The following is a 20,819-nucleotide window of genomic DNA, read 5'->3' on the forward strand; positions in this document are numbered from 1 at the left end:
ATATTGATTCTAGCGAAAAATGTCATAGAACCTTTCTTGTGGGAAATATTATGTAGATTAATTCTGTATAACATTATTTTTGGCTGTGATCCACCGATTTCGAGTTATCAACAAAAAACTGCCCATGAAATCTATTTAAAAATACTTTCCAACTAAAATATTGATCCTAGCGAAAAATCTTATAGAACCTTTCTTGTAGGAAATTTTATGTAGATTAATTCTGTCTAACATTATTTTTGGCTGTAAGCCACCGTTTTTGAGTTATCAACAAAAAACGGCCCAAAAATCTATTTAAAAATACTTTCCAACTAAAAAATTGACCCTAGCGAAAAAACTTATATAACCTTTCTTATAGGAAATTTTATGTAGATATTTTCTGTTTAACATATTTTTTTGCTGTGTGCCACCGTTTACGAGGTATTGACGAAAAACGGAGCATGTAATCGATTAAAAAAAACTTTCTTACTAAATTATCCATCTATATATTGATCCTATCGAAAAAACGTACATAACCTTTCTTGTAGGAAATTTTATGTAGATATTTTCTGTTTAACATATTTTTTTGCTGCGGGCCACCGTTTACGAGTTATTTACGAAAAACTAAAAAATTGACTTTCAAGATCGAATGGCAGGGTACGGACCCCACCTCATGTCATGGCATTATTTTTCCATGGCTATTTAGACCCTCATCTTTCACTGGTAAAAATGACAGACTGCCTCAAGAACCTTTTTTGGAATTTTTTTTTTACCACTTTGTACCGTTCTGGCACGGTGAAGGACCCGGCCAAATGATCTGGCATAAATACTAGGCGACTTCTGAGGAACTCTATTTTCACTTTTTAATAATTCCAGGTTGCCTCAAACACCTTTTTTGGGCCTCAAAAAATTAAATCTTCAAAAATTCATAGCTCGATAAAGCCCCGCTCCCCAGCTGCCAGACTTGCAGACCTGATGTTGGCTATGATCAGAGAAGCATCTGAGCACCTTTCCAGGTTGCCTCAAGGACCTACTCCAAAATCCTGCCAGCTCTTGGACCAATAGTCGACGCTACGTAGCGATCAAAACGCACTCTGGCTCTGTCACGCCTCTACAGAAGAGCGATAGCGCGAACTAGCTACGCATCGTAGGCGTTTGTGACGTTGGTTAGGTACCCTGCTCCATGGCGAATTGCCTTGCCATTGCCAATTGGGGTCTTGATTGGGATGTTGCGGACCTAATGGGGGCACCATTTAATGGGCGTTTTAGTTTTTGTAGTGCAAGCTTGACTCCTTCAATTTAAAATGCACTAAATTTATTACAAAAAAAATAGGAAGCTTTACTAGATTTTATAATATGAGTTCTATTTTTGTTCATGAAGCTTTAAATTAGTATGTTTTAAGTAACTTTGCACAACATGTAACCGAATGATCCGCCTAAACAGCTGTCATAACCTCCATGCGAATAAATCTTCAAACATTCCGCAGCTGAATTCAAAATTACCTATTTTATGCGGTTTTTAACGTGGTCGCTTTGAGGAGCCCCATTTGCAACTATGTTGAACAAAACGGAATAATACTAGACGCCGTGAGCCTTTGATATTAAACTCTATTTCATGCATTTATTAATAAATAAGCTAAAATTGAAATTCTGGAATGGATGTAAAATTTGGCACGGAAACGGTTGTGAGGGGTGGATGACGATGAGAAAGGTACCTGCATAGGTGTATACTTGCCGTAGGGCTTTTTAGGTATAATCACCTATGTAGTAGAAAAACCAGTAAATAATCAGTGACGATGCCTACTCAATGTTTTTGGAAAAAATAGTCTATTAGTAGTCTATCATGCAAAATTAAAATATTGCAAAATAAAAACATGAATGCTGAAAAAACTTTGAAAATTATATGATTCGAAGTTACTAGTTTGAAAGACTTTGTGAATTATCATCTTCCTGCATTATATTTTTATTCGGTTTGTTACTATTTGAAATACTTATAATATACTAATAGTTAGCATATATACATTGAGACTACAATATCCTTCTATTTCTTTGTTTCACATCTTTGAATTGGTATAAAATTAAATACATCTTCTACATCTTTTAAATTTTTAATTAACATTCACAAAACATTGTATCCATTTTATTCTAATATTATATAATGCTCAATGGTCCTTAATGTAATTTAAAAATGTATTAACATATTTCGACATATCAAACTACGAATACTAATATAATAATTTTAATTTTAATATACCATATAATAATTATGTACCTAAATCAATTGTGACGTGTAATATGTAACAATGTTATAAATAAATGAGTATGAGTATGAGTACATTCAGTAATGTAATGTATCTTACCTCAATCCAACTCACATTTCGATAAAGTAAGAAATATCCTTCCTCAACGCACCTTACATTTTAATAAAGCTTCTCCTACATTTGAATAGTATTTATGTGCACTGATATCATAGGCAATAGAGTTGATACGTTATTACACGATTCAATCAGGGGTCGGCCTCTGATTGAATCGCATCCAGGATAAGGATGGCCAAGATCACAGCCCGCATACTAAATTGTTAGCCCTTAGTTATTTATGCATCGTAAGCCAACATCTTAATAGCGAGCGAGAGTTATGTCCAGCCTAAAATAATATTTTGTGTAAATGTTTGAAAATAAACAAGCGTTCAAGCGGTATGCTTTACCCTCATAATATGTCGTAACTTTGCTGTACAAGGTTGCCATTTTGCGGCGATTTAATGTCGGAATGAGTTTATTTACTCTAATGGCGAGTTTAAGTTTCAATTTATTGCGAACCACAATGGTATTATAAATCACTTACCTTTGGATGTGCTCTTCTGGGAAAGGCCACTTTAGGATCAATCTGGAAAGAAAATTCACCATTACATTTTATGAATATTATAGGCTTTATTATGTAAATTTGTTGTAATATCAAGCGGAGTTGAAAATGAACGTGGGAACGAAATTTCCAGTCTAATCATTTTAAAGCTTAAAGGTTTACATTTAATCTAGATTAAAACCATCGTGAATAAGAATTGGAAGACTAATTAATGAACGTAAACTAAAAACGAGACTTTCTCTTGCCAACTAATCATAGACCACACGTCGAGCCGGGACGAGGCCGATAAATTCGCATCGCCAGCGCTGCACCGTCCAGGCCCAAAATCCAGCCAGCAAAAAAGCATCGGGCTGAAAATCCTGCGCCGCGGTCCTGTCACTCGATTTCGGCCCTCGTCTTTTTCATGTAACCGAGCGCTAGTATTTCATACGAAGCACTGTTTAAGCCCTCAGATTTTCTCCGGCCGCGGCCGCAGGTCTTTTTACTCGTACCCCGTCGCCGCTGACCGTTATAAACGCAAAATATAAACCTAAAGAAGCTACCTTTGACATTTTTAGAGGTAAAATGCTTCGTTTCCACTCGCGTTGATCATTTTGCCGCTTTTGCGTACTTTGGATTGCAACGAGTTTTTTAAAATCAGTTTTTGAGCGTTTTTACTTAACTTTTTGTTACAACATTATAGCGGATAATTTCAAAATAATAAGAAATAAAGTCAAAACTACATACTTTACTAAATTTTCGACTATTGTGTATTTATAATATAGTGTTTTGTATTTACAATTCACAGATCTACATATATTATCTTCTTCATGCAGAGTTATGTAGGTATATCACCGTAGTTTTAAAATATCTTTTCAAACTGAAGAATGTCTGAAAAATCTTTTAAACGCTATACACAATAGATGCGCAGGCTGTAGGCATCCGCGTGTAATTACGAAGCAAGCGTAAGAGAATAATTTAAAAGATTTTGCCCAAGAGGACTGCATTATTACAATATCAGGGAAAACGGCTTTACAGCGTCATTCATACATTCTTAATTATTTAATTATCTTCTGAGTGCGCCACGGAACACCGCAACTGCAGAAAATCTACCTCACTTATTTGATTAAATTGGATTTTGAGAACGAATTAAAATTTTCCGGTAATTTTATTATGCAGGGTATTTAGTAAGCTCGTTTTATTGTTGCTTGCCAAGGTAATAAATAATTTAGTAGAACGGACGGATATACAAAATTTTATTTGTAATTTATAAACTGGCCCTGGCCTACAGGTTGACACAATTAATTGTAACACTTTTTATTAATAATTTACAATTTATGGTATGCAAAGTTATAATTTATGTATATTACAACTAAACAATGTGAACACCAAAAGGTTCTTGATAAATTTGTCTAAAACTTGCATGTACTTATAAAAATTTTCTAATAAAATGTTATCAATCTATGTAAAAAAGTGACTATATAATCCCATCTCATTACAATGAACTCTTAATTTGCGGCCACAAAACACCCTACAAACAAAAACAGGACTTGTAAAATGTAGCAAAGCTTTTAACTCCACGCAAGCAATTTTGTAAACGTTGTAAAATGACCACGAAAGTACACAGAGCAAGCAGAAAAATCATAAAAACCCAGATGGTGGCGTTAAAGCGATTAAGCGGGTCGATGATAAATTTTAACGAGTTATTTTAATGGAGGCGATCGCCGTCAGTGGCTATCCAGCAGCCTGCGTCGATAGAAAAATAAAAGGTAACATGCCAAAGGCCTTCTAAATTTGCTTTCAGCAATTTGTTTGCGTGCGTAAATATGGATTAATCGTTTTAATCGCAAATATTGCCTGTAAAATTTTCAAAGAAAACGTGGCTTTGAATCGCTTTAAAAGCAAAACGTGAAAAGGATATAGGGACAAGGTTATTTTTACATTCAGTAATTCTGCAATTCCCGAAAAGTTTGTACATTTGGATCACGTCTCCGATTTGGATAAAAATTGGTAGGCTGATAGAGTCCATGATGCTGAGCAAGATCCACTAGATTTCCCGAAATGTCCTAGGTTGATTGTATGAAACTTTCCTTTTTTGTTACCGAAAATGTATAGAAATCTGGTAACAAAAAAGGAAGGTTTCATACAAACTACATAGGACATTTTGGGAAACCTAGTGGATCTTGCTCAGCATCACGGACTCTATCAGCCTACCAATTTTTATCAAAATCGGAGACGTGATCCAAATGTACAAACTTTTCGGGAATTGCTCAATTACATTACTAATTTGTACTGACAATTAAAACGTGATTTTACACTATCATGCAGAAAGGGTGAAACCGGGTAGATATTAAATTAACGTCTTCTAGATGACATAACGTCACGTGTGTTATGTCAGACAAAGTATAGATACGATATTAGTTTTATAGTTCCTCACTGTTTTCCCAACACAGGATTTCCTCACGCTTTAAAATTGAAAAAAAGGGGTTTTATTTTTATTTTCTTATTAGTTGTAAACCTAAAATGCACACTTAGAATGAATGTATACGGTTGGTAATATACATTATTTTAAATCGACACGAGTTACGAATAGACAACGTTTCAAAATTTTCAATGTCCCTAAATCGAAAACCATTTCGAGATATACGCTTGTAGATCACATAAATATTTTTTTTTATTTTTTTTTTCCGTATTTTTAGTATAAAAAATCTTAAAAATAGTCAAATAGCTGATGGCAGCTCTAGCCACTATACCAAAAAAATCTTCCAGTTGGGATGGCACTTGAGTTTGACAGTGACACTTATCACAGTTCGTAGCAAAGATATTAAAAATTTCATGGCTTAGTCTATGGTTCGTAGTCATTCACTATTGGTTGACAGTGACACTTGACAGTCAAACATACCGGACTGTTTGAGCTGACTGTTAAAACTTTTTTTTTAGAGATGATTTTGTCGTTTTCTTAGGTGTATGAAACAACACATGTGACGTCACGAAGCTGTGTCTTGGCGTTTGTAACTTACGCTCTTTCTGCTCGAAGTAGTAATAAGAAGGGATTTTCTCATTAAAATAGCAGTTTTTGGAAAAATAAAAAAAACGTGTATCTTTTAGTATTGAGTTCTTTCAAACCAAAGAATAAAAAGTAGTACTCAAAAATATGAAATGTTGTCAATTTCCTTTTTTAACACGTGTATTGTACGACGTTTTTCAGTAGAGATAGCCCTCTGAAGTTTCGACTTGACAAAAAATGAACCACATTGCGTATTAGTGCGGGCAAAACGCATCATATGTACTAAAAAATAAATTTAGGAATCTACCTTTAAATACAGAATAGTTCTTAGTCGGTAAAAATATAATGAAGTCAAGTATATCATCGGACAGCACACGAGCCTTTATCCCAACGACTAAAGGAAGTTTCTAAAACAAACATAAAGACACTCATACTACTCCTGCGCAAAAATGACAACAAAACATCGAAACGAATGTGACATTTTGATATGGAGCCATTTGCGTGATTACAATCGACGCAGTGGCGCACCCTCCTTAGCCACCTTACCTCCCCCTTCCTACAACTTCCCTTTGCGATAAAGATTGACATCGCCGCTTTTAAATTTTAACTTATCCTATGTCAAACAACACAAACCAAACCAAAGTATACCATAATATCGGCAAGCTAAGACACGAGATTCTATTTCAATTCGAATGAATTTTAGCTTGTCATCGCAAGGAAAGATTGTAGGAGAAAGCACATTAGTAGGATACCACTAAGGTTGGAAAAGAGCATGTTAGCTTTATGTAGTCAGCGATGTCATCGACATAAAGTCGATTATGTTAAATTTTATATTAAGCAAACACAATATCGGTGTCTCACGCGGTGAACACGAACGCCCGCAAAGTGAGTGTACAAAGCGTTTGCTCACTTTTTCACGAATAATGTGTGTGAATTCACTAAACACATAATCCTATTGTACTTCCAACGAGGTCAAAGATTACAGTTTTATTGTATGAAATTCTGCTTTATTGTAGGTACTTTGCTCGACATATTTTGGAGTTTTATCGTTTATAGCCCGTAAATACTATTAACTTCTTGAAATAGGTAACTAACGCATTACATTTTCGGATGTCAATAACACAGGGTAATCATTTAGGGACCCATAATATTTAAAATCTACCATAAACTTCGGTACCTTAGGCTTGAATAATTACTTTATAGATATTATTTATAGACAAAACAACAATAAATTCACCGATTTGTAAATACAATTAGTATTTCTACGAATTTTCTATAAGTCTCCAATTACGTTTCAGTGAGTACGAATCAGGGTAGTTGTTTTAACTCACAATAATTAACAAGCATCCGGCGCTTCGGTCAAAATTAGGGAGCAGCTGTAGTGCACTTTAAGTTACACATGTAGCGCTTAATGACGCAGGTATACTGAGTGAAAATGTTAACTAAAATATACGTGCAGACGACACGTAAATGTCGCAGGGGCGGTATTAAGTGGGGACCGCATCATTCGGTGTTCAGTCAGCACCGCGCACTCTAACTCCGCCTAATTGGAACGAATTTGGCTCTAGGTGCAATACTCGAGTTGGCTCAAGATTAGGGCGAGCTATTGCAAGTATATTCCGGACCGTTCCCCCTGAAATATTTGATGTGCAATGTGCGACTTGCGGAGCTGCGGCCCGTGAAGTGCCACCGCTTCGCTCGCGCCATCGCCCACGTGCGCTTCCACTAACTTGAATTAAATTAAGAACAATATTTACCTCCACAGCCAAGATAAATGATATTGCACCGTTTAGCCAGAGTTTATACTTGGTGACGACTTATTGTACCCACATTCTTAGAATAAGCTAGTGAAGTGGCTCCGCAGCGCCACGACGAATTAATATGAGCCTTGTTGAACAGAAAGAGAAATACGAGGCTGGGAACCACCTCTAGAGGAACGATTTAACGAGCCGCGACTTTACCGTGTAGACAAATTGCTGTGTTAAGAGGCGGCATTAAACTATGCCATTGTTTCAGATTTTGCAATTTTTAAACACTTTTAATTTTATTCTTAAGAGATTCGCAAAATATAATCAGAAAAATACTTTATGCAGATGGTGAGCAATATTGGCTTTGGTTTAACGCTACGAGACCAAGCCGCAGGTAATGATACCGACAGGGAAGAGGCTCGACAAACGTCATTACTGGGGCACGCATAAATATGCAAGGCAGGTAACGCACATTTTCATGCGACGTCGCAAGAATTTTATCGCTCGTTTAATTCTGTAAGAAAAAAGTGGAATTCTTCCCGGTGTAACACGAGACAGGCGGCCGCGTGGGAACCGGGACACCGGCTCGAGCCTACTCCTCACACCTAAGTGCAACCGAAATATATTCTCTCCATTTTGTCAGATATTACTTTCTCTTAAATACCAACGTCGAAAGTGTAAGCGGCGGATGGGAACAGACGTAATCTTATCCATCAGTCGAAAGCTCATTCGTCGGGCGCTAATGTGGGTGCTTCGCGTACCTAGTTAGACGCACCTATTAACGTGTGTTTTATTCATCGCCCTTTTCCTTCACTGTTTGTTTCACGTCGACCACTGTGAGCACAGTGACCGGGCTCTAATGACGCTCTTTTTTCATAATACCTTTGCTAACTTCCTTGCTATTTATTCAACAGTTGTAAGTTTGTTCATTAAGAACGCGTCTAGACATTCCCAAAGACCCTCGTGCTCTGTATAAATGAGATTGAAATAATCACTTTGTGGCTTTAGCAATAATAGTTTAGTAGCAAAAGTTAGCTGCAGATATATATTGTACACAAATATTGTCAGGCTGTTGCTGACAACAGCTGCATAAAGGCCAGTCACGACGATAGTTAAGTCAATGTGACTTGGAGACTCTTGGGATCGAGACCACTCACTATTCCCTTCGAGTTACGAGAATGTCACCACAACGTTTAATTGTAATCGAACTTTGTAGGATTAGAGATGTTAAACTGTTATAATTTATCATAAATACAATGAAAAAATAACTTTCTTTCAAAAGGAAAGTTGCGCGATGAGTTTTGATAACCTAGTGATAATAAGCTGATAAGGCATGTGACTTTCAAAAAGAGGGCGCGGATTCGAATCATTTAATATTTCTTCCTATTTTTTCGAGAAAACTGGAACCAAATCATTTTTTCCTTTAGATAAATTTAGTGTCCAATACAACAAGGACAAAGTCCTGATTTTCTGCCGTCCAAGACAACGTAATCATCGTTAACTTGCCTTGTCGCGCGCGAGTCCATACTTGAAGTCGCGCTTGATGTATGGACTCGCGCGCGACAAGGCAAGTTGTGCAAAAGGGACTGGTTTAATTTTCACGAAGAATAATTTATCTGCGCCACATTCAATGCAGACTGCTACAAGTTACAACGCAACAAATCAGAATGTCGCAAGAAATTAAACCTCAGCGAAAGCATTTACAAAGCTTAGTCCTCTGAGACTTAAAGAAAACTACGAGCTGACGATGAAAAAACATCGTCTAGTTGCGTGGTAGTGGTCTATCTAGGACTATGCCGACCGGTAGACATCCGGCGCAGATATTTGCAGTCAAAACAGACTTAGGGCGCTGGCTCCACTCTGCGCATGTCACTCCGCCTCTGTATTATTTAGTAACTCCAACGAGCTTCCGATGTTACTTTATTCTATTGTGCAACTGTATCTATGCCGGTTCCTGATGTCCGAGCTCGGGAAGTTTGCTCCGAACTGACACGACTCGGAGAAACTTTTCGTGCATAGAATGAATGCCTGTCAGCCAAACGTAAACAGAACTGAGATGCTTAGCCGGTGTGTATAGCGCTTGCAGTTGGATTTGGATATAAATTATAAGTACAAACGGTTTAACCGTTTTGTGCAGATGAATTTATGTAAATACAAATTTAAAAATATGTTTTTACAAAAAAAATACTCAATTACATTTTAGAATGTATATTGAATTGTACTCCGACTTCAATATCGTGTAGTTTGTGTTGATACGAGTGTAGGTATGGCCGCGTAGGTGAGCGGGGGATGTTATTCGGGGACCGGGTGCAAGTAAAGGACTCTATATTAAGCATTCCAGAGGCCTGATCTCGTCAGGTGAGCGCCGCCCGGCACATGAACTCAACTCAAACTTATTATTTCAAAGCTGCATGTAACTCCTTTGTTTTTCGTCTACAAACTTATATCTTTTATGTATATATAAAATCTACGGGCAGTTGTCTAATCCTCATGTTAGGCATATTCTACAATCATTTTTCGATTCCCAAAGTTATATTCGCCAGGTATGTGAGTATTTTTATTTATTGTTAAACACTTGACAGTTTTATAATTACTTTAATAAATGCGTAGTTTAATTTTATATCAAAATCTCCTCCATTGTTACAGTTGGGATTTCGCAGCGGCATTTTTGTTTTATCTGCATGGTCCTCTGTAAAAGCCCGTTTTAAAACTGCCTTTAAATCGTCCATCATTAATGAACTCGTTATAACGTTAATTGTTGCCACAATCGCGCCGTGGCGGGGCATTAAAAATGTATGTACACTATTTAAAGATTCCCATTTCGCGGTACTCGCGTGTAGGCGATTTACGAACGCGACTGGCCCAGTGCCCATTAAGGCAGATTACGGACAAAAAAAAAACTCAACGAGCTCTTGGCGTTATGAGTTAATTTTGGAAGAATAACGCGGGCGTCGGTTAGTGTTTCCCTTTATTTGGTGTTCCGGCCGCTCGGTTTGTTTAAACGGGTAATCCAGAGCAAAAACAAGCCGGGGTGGCGCTATACGTACGGCCTGTGCTTGCGGTACTACACCGAATGTATGTTGCTCGCAATTTTGGCCGAACGTAATCGCCAACGATAAAATCACTTAGCGCCTCAGAATAACCAGTCGAGTGTAGTGCTAACTGCTACTTGCATAAAAAGGGTACTTAAATACATGTAAAAAGAGTAATACCCACAGTGTGTGTATTATTCCAACAGTTTTGAATTAATAGTTGATGTCTGATGGACAGGAGCTACTACAGAGACATATTGTAATTATAACGTCACCATGGCAAGTCTTCATGGCAATATACAATAATTATAAGAAAGTGTAAGTGTATTGTCATGCTCGCTAGAAGAAGCTGACGTGGACAGACGTGGAGTTTTTCGTGATTTTATGGGATGTATTATATATTAGTGGAAAACTACTCCCTAGATGGCGCTGGCTTTTGGATTCATCGCCCAAGCGTTTGTTTATCATATTTTTATTAAGATGTTTTATATGCAAATTGTTCGGATAGATGGCGTTGGTCATCGAGATATATCGCAGAAACGTAAATAGTTAGTAACTATTAAATTTGATTTTAATAATCCAAGCATGTTAGATGTAGTTTATTAAACTGTTAGTAGTGCCATTTGTTATACTTTCTGATTAATAATATTATGAAATTAAATAATAAAAATAATAAACAATAAGGAAAGTGAAGACTGTAGTTTAGTACTTCTATATTATTATCTTCCTAAATTTTTGGCTAGTGCTACTGTTTCGCTAGATAAATGCATGCCTATACCTAGTGTAGAATTGTAAATGATTACCATATCGAAAAGCAAATACAACAAAGAAATATAATTTACAATTTGCTAACCTTTGCATTTGAATATAAAATGCAACTGTTACTAATGTGTTTCATATTTTAGCAGTTGTCGAAATAAAACAGAAAGCACGCATACCGACCGCTTACCCTTAGTCGGTTTACAAGTTATGCAATAATTTAAATCGCCTACAGTAAATTTCTGCGATAAGCTACTATATTGAGGTATGGATTTATTGACGACGATGATTTCTTACACTGTCACCTAACCGATTTTAGAATTATACCGTTATTGATAAAACAAAATGGTAAACGGGCTTTATTTTAATTAAGTTAAAATCTTCAGTTAGTCTAGCTTGTAAAAAATGTTGTTTGTCTTTTATAGATATTATATAACCACTCACATGCTTCCAGTACCCAGAGCTACGAGCTTACACACTTCTGAATTGCTTGCAGTAGCTGTGGCTGCATAGCGAAGTACTGAAAAGTTTGATTAATTTTATGTCAAATCAATTTAGAGCACCTTTTTTGAAAATCCAAATCACGTGAGTAGATATAAATAGTCATAGGGAAAGTAATAAAAACCCTATAAATTGCTATAAAAGGAGTTGTTCATTTTATACATTTTTAACTAATATTTAATTTTTTTAATATAATATCCAACCTTTTTGTCTTTCGCAAGAACACAATAATAATTCATGCTATAAATATGCGTAGCTAAGTTTAGTCTCGTTAAGGCTCACTAGGGCCCGCAGTTCCGGCCGCGACAAAAGGGAACCCATCCGGACCCGACCGGCGGGAAGAGGAATTTTTAATTGGCCTCGAAATAAAATACCTAACTTACCTATGACTGTCAGCTTTTTATGGGACGATTTGACAGCAGTCTTTTAGATAACTGTGAATATGTGACTCCGTATAGAAGGATAAGGTCTAAGAAAAAAACGTACCGCAAAGCCATAGAGAAAAAGGTACGGTGGCCTAGATGGCGTCACACCTTTGGGGTACGCTCAGCTAGATGGCGCTAATTTAATATTTGACAGTTTTACACATATCAAACTAAGAATATGGGCCAATTTGTCAAAACTGAGGTTCAAAAATTTTAAGCCTGTGTCAAGAGATAGCAGTAGACATGCACTGTGATTACACGTTTTACTTCGACAGTAACTCTCTATAGTACTCGATCCTCTTTGCCTATGACTGTCAGCTTTTTATGGGACGATTTAACAGCAGTCTTTTAGATAACTATTTAATTAAAATTTTGAAAAAAGCCCCCGACCGCGACATAGTGGACCGATTTTCGTGAAACATTTCGTGAAACAAAAAAAAAAAACTAAATCTAAATCGGTTCTTCCGTTCGGGAGCTGCGATGCCACAGACAGACACACACACAAACAGACAGACATTTGCGTCGGGGGTTAAAAAAAATGTTGGCCTTGAAAACGATCTATAATCTTCCTAATTAAGCTTGTTTTCCTTGGAGTGTATTACTTTTTCTACATTGTTTCTTCCTTAGAATAAAATACAATGTCTATTTTATTATTCACAGTCCCAAATTTTAAATCATTATTTGAAATTGCCCTTTAAAAAAATAAACGCTTTTTAAATAAAATAAAAACCCGCCTTCAAAAAAAATGTCTAACATATCTATGCCAGTCACGCTTTTTATGGAGAATATAATGTTTGGTTCTACTAGTTAACCGTTTCGCTGTTCATATAATTATTTTCCGTGACTTTCTTGTTATCGAGTAAATACTTCAGAATAAGTACACTGATGTCAATTCTTTTGTCAACTAAGTTGACAACGACACATATTTATATGTACTTCGAATCTGGCGTTACATCTTGAGAAGTCGCCCGAATGCAGAATGTTAAGGTGCCTTGAATGTGTCATACGAAGCAAATGCAATCGGAAGTGTACTAAAGGTGGCTTCAGTTTTGGCATCTTGTAGCTTCCGGTGAAGTGTCTTGGGATGTTGACATTCGATCGTGTCTGCGAATGTCTTTGAGGTATAAGACTGTCTTTTGCGTTAGACAAGGCGTCTCTTGAAAGCCTAAACCAGTAAACCACACCAGATCATTATGTGATCTACAATAAATATGGCTGCTGAATATTGAAGGGTCCCTGTGTACAACAAGGTGCCATTACTAGAGAGCGAGAGCGATAACTAGTTTGTAAGTGCTTTGGTATAAACTGTAAGCTTGTAAATATCTGAATAAATAAATACAAATAAAAAAAAATAGAACAAGGCGCGCACAACCTATCATGCGATTCAGATAAGAAAGAGAGGCTAATTGTGGCTTCTCATTCAGGTGGTATACATACGAGTGCGTCGCTGTATATGTCACATCACACTGCATTATACCGTCCATCATGCTTGTTTGCCACCGACGGGATATTACAAAAAATATACGAACTGTTCTCATACGTATTGTTTCAATCTATACTAATTAATATTGAAAAATACGCTCACTTTACGCATACTTTTTATTAACTTAAATAACTAGTTTTAAAATAATAAATAGATAAATAAATATTATAGGACATTCTTACACAGATTGACTGAGTCCCACGGTAAGCTCAAGAAGGCTTGTGTTGTGGGTACTCAGACAACGATATACATAATATACAAATACTTATATACATAGAAAACATCCATGACTCAGGAACAAATCTGTGCTCATCACACAAATAAATGCCCTTACCGGGATTCGTTTTTACTTATTAGAATAGGTAATAACGATTTAGCATATTTAATTAGTATTGTCTTCGGTTACCGCGATAGTTATTCATGAAATAAAACTATGGCAATGGATTAAATCGCGTATAATGAATTTAAAATTCATCCCGACGTTTCGAACACTTTACAGCGTTCGTGGTCAACGGGTGACTCCTGAGTTTTATTTCATATTTAATTAGATTAATCAATATATTATGGTGTTTCAAATACAGGAAAGTAAATCGTGTTAAATTGTATTTTCCTAGCGATGTTAATTATTTATAAAGATGTTACTTGCACTTGCTGCTTCACAGAAAATGTAGTTAGAAATAATTTGCTGTACATTTTATAGGTACAATTAAGTAGGACTTCAGTAGGTTATATTGATAGAGCTTGCATTTTCTTAGTTAATCAACCCTCAACTTCAAGAAAATAGATAGATAGATAGATAGATAGATAGATAGATTTATTTATTTCTCCTTGAAAATAACATGGTATTTAACAATTTAAGATGTCTCCAAATAGCATGAATTCACAAAAAGATCGTCAGATTGTACAACATAATCAAAATTAATTAATATTCGTAAAATAACTACTTAACTAAACACACAACAACGTAGTTACTCCCATAGCATCCATTCATCCCATCTTAAAAAATAGACACCGATAAAAACAAATGCCTTATTTAACTTTATTTTCAGTTGTAGATATGTTGATGAAGACTAATTGTCATCACTAACGCCGTGGCTTGCGTGGGCGACGGTCGCGCGATGGTCGTGCGACGGCGATGCGACGCATACGAAATCAAACCTTATCGATATGGAAGTATGAGACGCGACGGCGACGGTCGCGCGACCGTCGCCCACGCAAGACACGGCGTAACAAATCGTTTTGATGTCATATTTATGATTGAATTGGCCATTTTGACGAAATCCATAATCCATAATAATATTATAAATGGGAAAGTGTGTGTCTGTTTGTTTGTCCGTCTTTCACGGCAAAATGGAGCCACGAATTGACGTTATTTTTTAAGTGCAGGTAGTTGAAGGGATGGAGAGTGACATAGGTTACTTTTTGCATGTCTCTTTCTAGCGCTAGCGAAGCGTTAATAATAAATAGGTACAGTCAACCAATTGGAACCCTAGGACATTCTACAACCATGTCAAAATGACAAGCAGTAACAGATTTCTTACAATCTGATTTATAACGTTACTATGTGGCAGTGGAATGTAGAATTTTAGAAATAATGGAAGCTTAAAATGGAAGACGTTGGGCTACACCAAAATTACGACAACGATAATATACTGCAAAAATATCGTTTAAAATATATCCTAACCGCTTTTAAAACTTCGTTAAATTAGTTCGAAACGTCACATTGCGTTAACGCGCCGGTCGCGCGAGTAACAAAGTGCATCATATTTTCGAACGGCGGTTATGAAGCCGCATAAAACATCGAACATTTCCCGCGTAAGTGAAAATTTTATTTTTACGCGAAATATTCTGACGGCGTAATTTAAACGTCCAGTGATTTAGAGCGTTACGCTGCGCCGCATCAAAACCCGGGAGCGGCATGCTGAGTGAGAGAACATTATTTTGATATGGCATGACTCTTAGGGACCATCCCCACTCAGGCGACGCATGTCCTGAGACGCGGAACGGACGTCAGCGCCACGCCGCTCGAATGTAATTTAAAAAACTTCTCCTCAGTACATTTTGTATAGGAAGGACGTAAGACGCGCCCCCCGGCGACGCGTCGCTTGGCGCGCACCGCGCCGCCTGGGGCGCGACAAGCGACGTCCCTTGCGCGTCCCTTGCGCGTCCTTCCTAGACAAAATGTACTGAGGAGACGTTTTTAAAATTACATTCGGGCGGCGTGGAGCTGACGTCCGTTCCGCGTCTCTGGACATGCGTCGTCTTAAAAGCCCCAGCCCAGGTCACCATTCGGTATCAGCATTTGGCTTCTCCGTTTAGTTAAAAGCAAAAAGTGTCGACGTCAAATATTTCTTTATATGTACAGTCAACCAAATGGAACCCTAGGCCACTTTACAACCATGTCAAAATGACAAACAGTAAGAGATTTCTTACAATCTGATTTATAACGTCACTATGACATAGTTCTACAGTGGCCTAGGGTTCCAATGGGTCCAGTGGCAAAGGGTTATTAGGACTGTACTTGTCGTAGCAGACAAGCATACGGCTCTAGGTACTGATGGTAAGATGTCTCCGTCGTTTTTGTTTTTTAATTTGTCTTTGATTCAATGGTTGACTAGTAGAAAATTCCTTAAGGCATTAAGTCCGCCAGTTGTACAATTGTATGTAGTGCAATATAGTAATAAATAAGTGCCGGCGCCCTGACAGTATTTCCTTTTCTGTTAGTCATTTGTGCTTTTTAGGGTTCCGTAGTCAACTAGGAACCCTTATAGTTTCGCCCTGTCTGTCTGTCCGTCCGTCCGTCCGTCCGTCCGTCCGTCCGTCCGTCCGTCCGTCCTTCCGTCCGCGGATAATCTCAGTAACCGTAAGCACTAGAAAGCTGAAATTTGGTACCAATATGTATATCAATCACGCCAACAAAGTGCAAAAATAAAAAGTGGAAATAAATGTTTTATTAGGGTACCCCCCCTACATGTAAAGTGGGGGCTGATATTTTTTTTCATTCTAACCCCAACGTGTGATATATTGTTGGATAGGTATTTAAAAATAAATAAGGGTTTACTAAGATCGTGTTTTGATAATATTAATATTTTCGGAAATAATCACTCCTAAAGGGAAAAAAAGTGCGTCCCCCCCCCCTCTAACTTTTGAACCATATGTTTAAAAAATATGAAAACAATCACAAAAGTAGAACTTTATAAAGACTTTCTAGGAAAATTGTTTTGAACTTGATAGGTTCAGTAGTTTTTGAGAAAAATACGAAAAACTACGGAACCCTACACTGAGTGTGGCCCGACACGCTCTTGGCCGGTTTTTTAATGCTTAATGCTTGTAACTATGCACAAATAATCACGTCAATATCAAAATAGATATGTAGTGCGAAAAGGGTTTTCTTCGTATTTTTCCGGAAACGTTCGTATTTGTCATGCTAATTCAGTCAATCTCAGTACATCTTGTACTGAGACTGACTGAAATAGCATGACACGTTCGTTTACGTTTCCGTAACAATACGAGGACAAATATTTTCACAGTACATCTGTAACATTATTTTCTTAATGTCTGAATGACTCTCCAGTAAGTTTAAAATATTACATTGTAATGTTGTAAATGAGCATGGTAGGTAATTTTCAACAAGCGTTTCTTTAATGGCAAAACATTGTAAGGGCTATTTACTGATCGTAGTGCGAAGACGTGTAAGATGCCCCGATACAATAAAACAGGATATATTTAAGAATTCAGGCAGGCAACCGTCCCTATCGCACTATTTGTAAGTTAGATAGGGACGGCCTGATGTTTTAACATTTATCGCGCGACCATACTTGCCTGCCAGGTATTAAATGGAAGAACAACAATCACATTTTTTACAGTCGGTTGTTCAATTACTGTTCTAACAATGGATGTATATCTAGATTCCTAAAGTTTTTTGCCAACAAGTCGTTTTTGTGGCTGTCGCAGTTCTAACCTAACCTAACCCACTTTTGTTGCAACAAGTTGTTTCTTTAATGGTCACAGTTCTAACCTAACCTAACCAAATTTTCTGCCAACAAGTCGTTTTTGTGGCTGTCGCAGTTCTAACCTAACCTAACCCACTTTTGTTGCAACAAGTTGTTTCTTTAATGGTCACAGTTCTAACCTAACCTAACCCAATTTTCTGCCAACAAGTCGATTTTGTAGTTGTCGCAGTTCTAACCTAACCTAACCTAACTCACTTTTCTTGCAGCAAGTTGTTTCTTTAATGTGACCATTATGTTCCAACAAGTAGTATACTGGTTAGGCAACAATTCAGCACACAAATTTAGATTAGTTAGTTATGCCACACATTATAGAGCCTGACAACAATTAATATGTGGCCAATCATTATTACGCGCATTATTTATTAGGCTAATACATATGAGGCGAAAAGAGTTATAGAATAATAATATATATCAAAAGTTTTTATGATCATAAATTTTATCGCAAATAAAATAAGGCCTTTTAAATAATATAGTAATAATAAATAGGACGAATAAAGATTAGGCCATCCATTACACTATGCCAAGTACGATGTTATGCTAATTGATTATTAGGTTACATGCCCATTAGGCCAAAACGGTTAGGCCAAGTGATAATAGAACAAACGTTGTTAGGAATGTAGAGGGACACCCTCTTACAATATATAACCTAACCACAAAATTAGAATTTTGAAAAACCCCCGACCGCGACATAGTAGACCGATTTTCATGAAACATAGCTAAGAACACTCCCGACTTACTCAGCTTTCAGACAAAAACAAACTAAATCTAAATCGGTTCATCCGTTCGGGAGCTACGATGCCACAGACAGACACACACACAGACAGACAGACAAACAGACAGACAGACAGACAGACAGACACGTCAAACTTATAACACCCCGTCGTTTTTGCGTCGGGGGTTAAAAACTGATTATTACTACTGTTTTTTGTGCAAAGCTATCGGTATCAATAACTTTTTAATGAAAATGTATCTGGTATGTATATGGCAAGCATTTAAGTAGGTAAGTACCTAAGTATTTATGTGAGTGTGCACGGGAAAAGTCCCATTTTGTCGATTGCTATAAAGCCGCACGTTTTACTAAACACACTAACTTATAATGAATAAATTTAAAAAAAACCTGTATATTTTTTATTTTTTTCAAAATGTGTATTGACGTGATATCATAATTTTAAAATAAAGAAATATAAGTATCATTTTGTTCTTATAAAAAATAAAACCACGCAAAAATATAAGTGCAATTCCCGAAAAGTTTGTACATTTGAATCACGTCTCCGATTTGGATAAAAATTTGTAAGCTGATAGAGTCCCAAAATGTCCTAGGTTGATAGTATGAAACTTTCCTTTTTTGTTACCGAAAATGTATAGAAATCTGGTAACAAAAAAGGAAGGTCTCATACAAACTACATAGGACATTTTGGGAAACCTAGTGGATCTTGCTCAGCATCATGGACTCTATCAGCCTACCAATTTTTATCAAAATCGGAGACGTATCCAAATGAACAAACTTTTCGGGACGTGCACATAAATGGGGAAAATATGATTTTGGCCACTTTTAGGCTGCGAAACAGCGCCATCTAGTTTTAAACCTAAAAGGCCCATACATTTCAGGGGTACGCTTTTTGTATTGGCTTTGCCAGTCCAGTTAAATCATTCTTGGTTCTAGTATTTAAGTGAGGTTAAAGAGTCCTACGCAATAACCATTAATTTTCAACTATTTTCAATTACAAAGATGGCGTGACCTCTGTGACATAAACTGAATAAAGCACATGTGCACGCCCGTTGTTGAATCGTAAATATTGTATAAATATTGATGATGCAGAAAGCAATAATGTTCAGGCATACTCCCGAAAAAATGCCCGACAATTTACGACCTAAAGACATGCGATTAAGTTTTCCGCTTGGTAACCGTATTTGGTAGACATTGAAACCAATTTTTATATCGATAGGTAGCATTTTCGAGACGCAAAGTCTGTAGTTAATATTTTATAGATTTTATAGATATATAGTATATAGTATAGTATAGATATACCTAGTCGTTGTAGAAACTCTATTCTCATTGAGCTGTTCCTCTTTTTGACGCATGATGTTTGTAGCGATGTGGTTAAGACGTATCGTTTGCCAAATCTAGCGATTATTTAGGAACTAGTTGAATCAATTAGGGCCTATGAATATGGCGCTTAAACAAAACGATTAATGTGCGGTTGTTCGTTAGAATTATTAATAAACCTGATTTTCTTTTGAATCAAACTGATAGACTCTGCCTCTGCCGTAGTTTTAAAATATAAATAACATAATGAGTACCTAACTGCTGGTGATAAATAAATGTCTTTAAATATTCACTATAGCGGAGATCTAAAATTATGTAACATGAAATTATTTTTAAAGTAGGTAAGCAAATTTTTGTTTTTAAGTAGGTACTTAACAAACCTTAATATCATGACGGAAGTTTATTTATAATTTCAATTCGTTCAGTTCGTTCGTTCAATTTCAGAACGTTCTACGGGCGCTGTCATGTGGCAAAAAGAGGAACATACTAATCTTAGACAATAAATATAGCTTATCCGGCCTATCCAATGTGACGATCGTTTGCGCAGCGAAAACGAAACGCTTTGTGTATCTCTATCACTCTTCCGTCACAGTATATTAAAGAGTAATATCGCACAGCATGACCACTCCCGCTCCCCGCTGAAAGTGCCGCCCGCCCTCTCTCGGTTACCTCACAGTTACCGCCTGTCAAGAACGCGAACAGTCGACCTGTCATATTTCACTCATACAAGCATAGTACGCCTTCACCTACACGAGCTTAGACTGTGAGCTAGGAACGCGCCTCTTTCATATATTTAATCGCCAGTGTTCGAGGTGTGACTATATACTTTTGTGATTCGTTTGCTACAATGTTATTAACGATATGCACGTTAGCTATCGCGCTTAAAACGACTACTGTACATACATTGTAATTGTATGAATAACTAAAAATTTTGAAAATAACTGTCAAAAAAGTACAGGCGATTATATTAACATCGGTTTAAAAATTAAT

At 36.8% G+C, this 20,819-nt stretch overlaps 1 protein-coding gene across 4 annotated transcripts in view; it reads right to left on the reverse strand.

The window, feature by feature from the left end:
* LOC125227931 (RNA-binding protein Musashi homolog Rbp6) overlaps positions 1–20,819 on the reverse strand; it is an 827,229-nt gene that overhangs the window by 462,107 nt on the left and 344,303 nt on the right. For all 4 annotated transcript variants that reach the window (XM_048132341.1, XM_048132339.1, XM_048132338.1 and 1 more), the window contains exon 5: positions 2,818–2,859. In XM_048132341.1, coding sequence (XP_047988298.1) covers positions 2,818–2,859 — 42 coding nt within the window. The remainder of the gene's footprint in view (positions 1–2,817; positions 2,860–20,819) is intronic.

Source organism: Leguminivora glycinivorella, chromosome 7, assembly GCF_023078275.1.
Source record: "Leguminivora glycinivorella isolate SPB_JAAS2020 chromosome 7, LegGlyc_1.1, whole genome shotgun sequence".
In the NCBI taxonomy this organism is placed as follows: domain Eukaryota; kingdom Metazoa; phylum Arthropoda; class Insecta; order Lepidoptera; family Tortricidae; genus Leguminivora; species Leguminivora glycinivorella.